Source organism: Octodon degus, unplaced genomic scaffold (assembly GCF_000260255.1).
Source record: "Octodon degus isolate 3935 unplaced genomic scaffold, OctDeg1.0 scaffold00044, whole genome shotgun sequence".
Classification (NCBI taxonomy): Eukaryota; Metazoa; Chordata; class Mammalia; order Rodentia; family Octodontidae; genus Octodon; species Octodon degus.
Genome location: NW_004524620.1, coordinates 13041070 through 13042768, shown reverse-complemented (window position 1 = coordinate 13042768; position 1699 = coordinate 13041070). Strand labels below are relative to the sequence as shown.

Genomic DNA, 1699 nt, shown 5'->3' with positions numbered 1-1699 from the left:
CTCAGACCCTTGCACTTGCTAGGGAAGTGCTTATTCCACTGAGCCATCTCCCCAGCTCCTAAGCCATCTCCCCGGCCCCCAAGATGCCTCTTGACTCCTTCACTAAAATTACTGAAAGGAATTGGAAGCGTTGGCAAGAAAACTGAGCAGAAAGATGGTCAGGACTCTAAGCTCGAATTTCTGACACACAAGAAGTCGCGAACATTCCCCTGCGAGCTGCGTGTCTTGCCTCTGCTTCGTGAGCAGAATCACCTAGCTGTGCTCTGTAGTGGCACAGAGGACCAGGGAAGCGGAACCACGTGATCCTGGAAGGCTGGCCCGCGGGCTTGAAGGAATTTCTGAAAGTGTGGTCCTCAAGGCGAGGTCTCTGGCCCGGGAGCTTTACTTGAGGACTTGGAAGAAAGGCACATTCTCAGCCACCCCAGACCTCCGGAAGCAGAAACCTGGAGGCGAGGGCTGGCCACCTGGTTCTGACGGGCCATGTGGTTCTGATGCCCACTAATCTTGGCGATGCTCTGCTTAGAGGCCCCCCGGGAAGAGACTTCACCCACCTGAGCCGGAATAGCTGATTCTGACACAGCCTGGAAGCCAGACACAGATTTCTGCCTGAAGATCTGGAACTGGCTGTCAAGGCCAGATTTCTGGAAGCCAAAGTGATGTCTTTCCATAGACAGGCTCCCGGATCCCAGAGCTAGAAAGCCCCAAGCATGCTGGCCGCGGAGGCTGTCCTCTTCTGCATGCGTGGCCCTGGTATGTTGCAGGTTTGCAAGCAGGCACTTTCCACTCTAGCCCAACATGTCCTCCTGGTGTCTTCCTGGATGGGTAAGGAAGCCTGTGGTGGGCCTGTTCAGTCCCCGCAGCTTCGCGCCTCACAAGTCGCCCTTGTGACGCCGCAGCTATTCCGCGTGCGCCCCTCCTGGCCCGGGAGACGTCACAGAGGAGCCCTGGGCCTGGGTGGACGGCGCTTCCAGGGCCGGGCGGTTGCGGCCCGAGAAGTAGCCCTGGGTGCAGCGGGGTGGCCAGGCCGGCGCCGTGCACGCTCGCGCTGCTCGCTGCCCACGGGCCTCGGGAGGGAGCGGACAGCGGGCCTCGCAAGGCGCTGCCCAGGCGGTGTCTGCAGCAAGCACGCCCAGCCGGCCGGCGGCGGGGCCTCGCGCGCTCGGAGGGACCATGGCGCCCTCCAGGAGGACGTGCCTCTGCGACCTGTGCTCCTGCGGGTAAGGCTAAGGTGCTGCGGGCCGGAGGCCTCCCGGGCAGCCTGGCCCCTGCGGGCGCAGCAGCGTAGGCCGCCGTTGTGTCGCACGGGGTTGTTTCCAGCCAGCGTGGGGCCGCGGGGACTTTGGGGCTGGCCTCCGGCGCTGTGCTTCCTCACTTGAGAGCCGCAGGAGGCGGAGCTTGGGGCGCTCCTAAAGGCTCGTGCTGGGTCCCCGCCCATAAAGGGGTGTAAGAGATGGTGAGAAAGATTCGGGTTTGTGGGGCCAGCCCTGCTGCTTCTGTTGTAACCATTAAGGGAGGATGGGGTGGGGGTGGGGGGTCGCATGTAGCGGAATTGCTGCTACTCAGAGTCATCGTTATCATTATTATCATTATTATTTTGGTTACAGAAATTTAAATTACATTGTAAAACTTGTTGCACATTGTGTAGAGCTGAATAAGGAAGTGGAAATACTTTTTCAGGTCATCTCTGGCAGATGCCTTT

The 1699-nt window shown here is 59.9% G+C and overlaps 1 protein-coding gene and 1 pseudogene across 1 annotated transcript in view; one reads left to right on the top strand and one right to left on the bottom strand.

Annotated features, from left to right (window-relative positions):
• Window positions 1-1172, bottom strand: part of LOC101579280 — a 16026-nt pseudogene extending 14854 nt beyond the window's left edge.
• Window positions 1000-1699, top strand: part of Saxo1 (stabilizer of axonemal microtubules 1) — a 114780-nt gene continuing 114080 nt past the window's right edge. Inside the window, exon 1 of the mRNA XM_023715851.1 lies at window positions 1000-1217. Coding sequence (XP_023571619.1) covers window positions 1171-1217 — 47 coding nt within the window. The 5' untranslated portion in view covers window positions 1000-1170. The remainder of the gene's footprint in view (window positions 1218-1699) is intronic.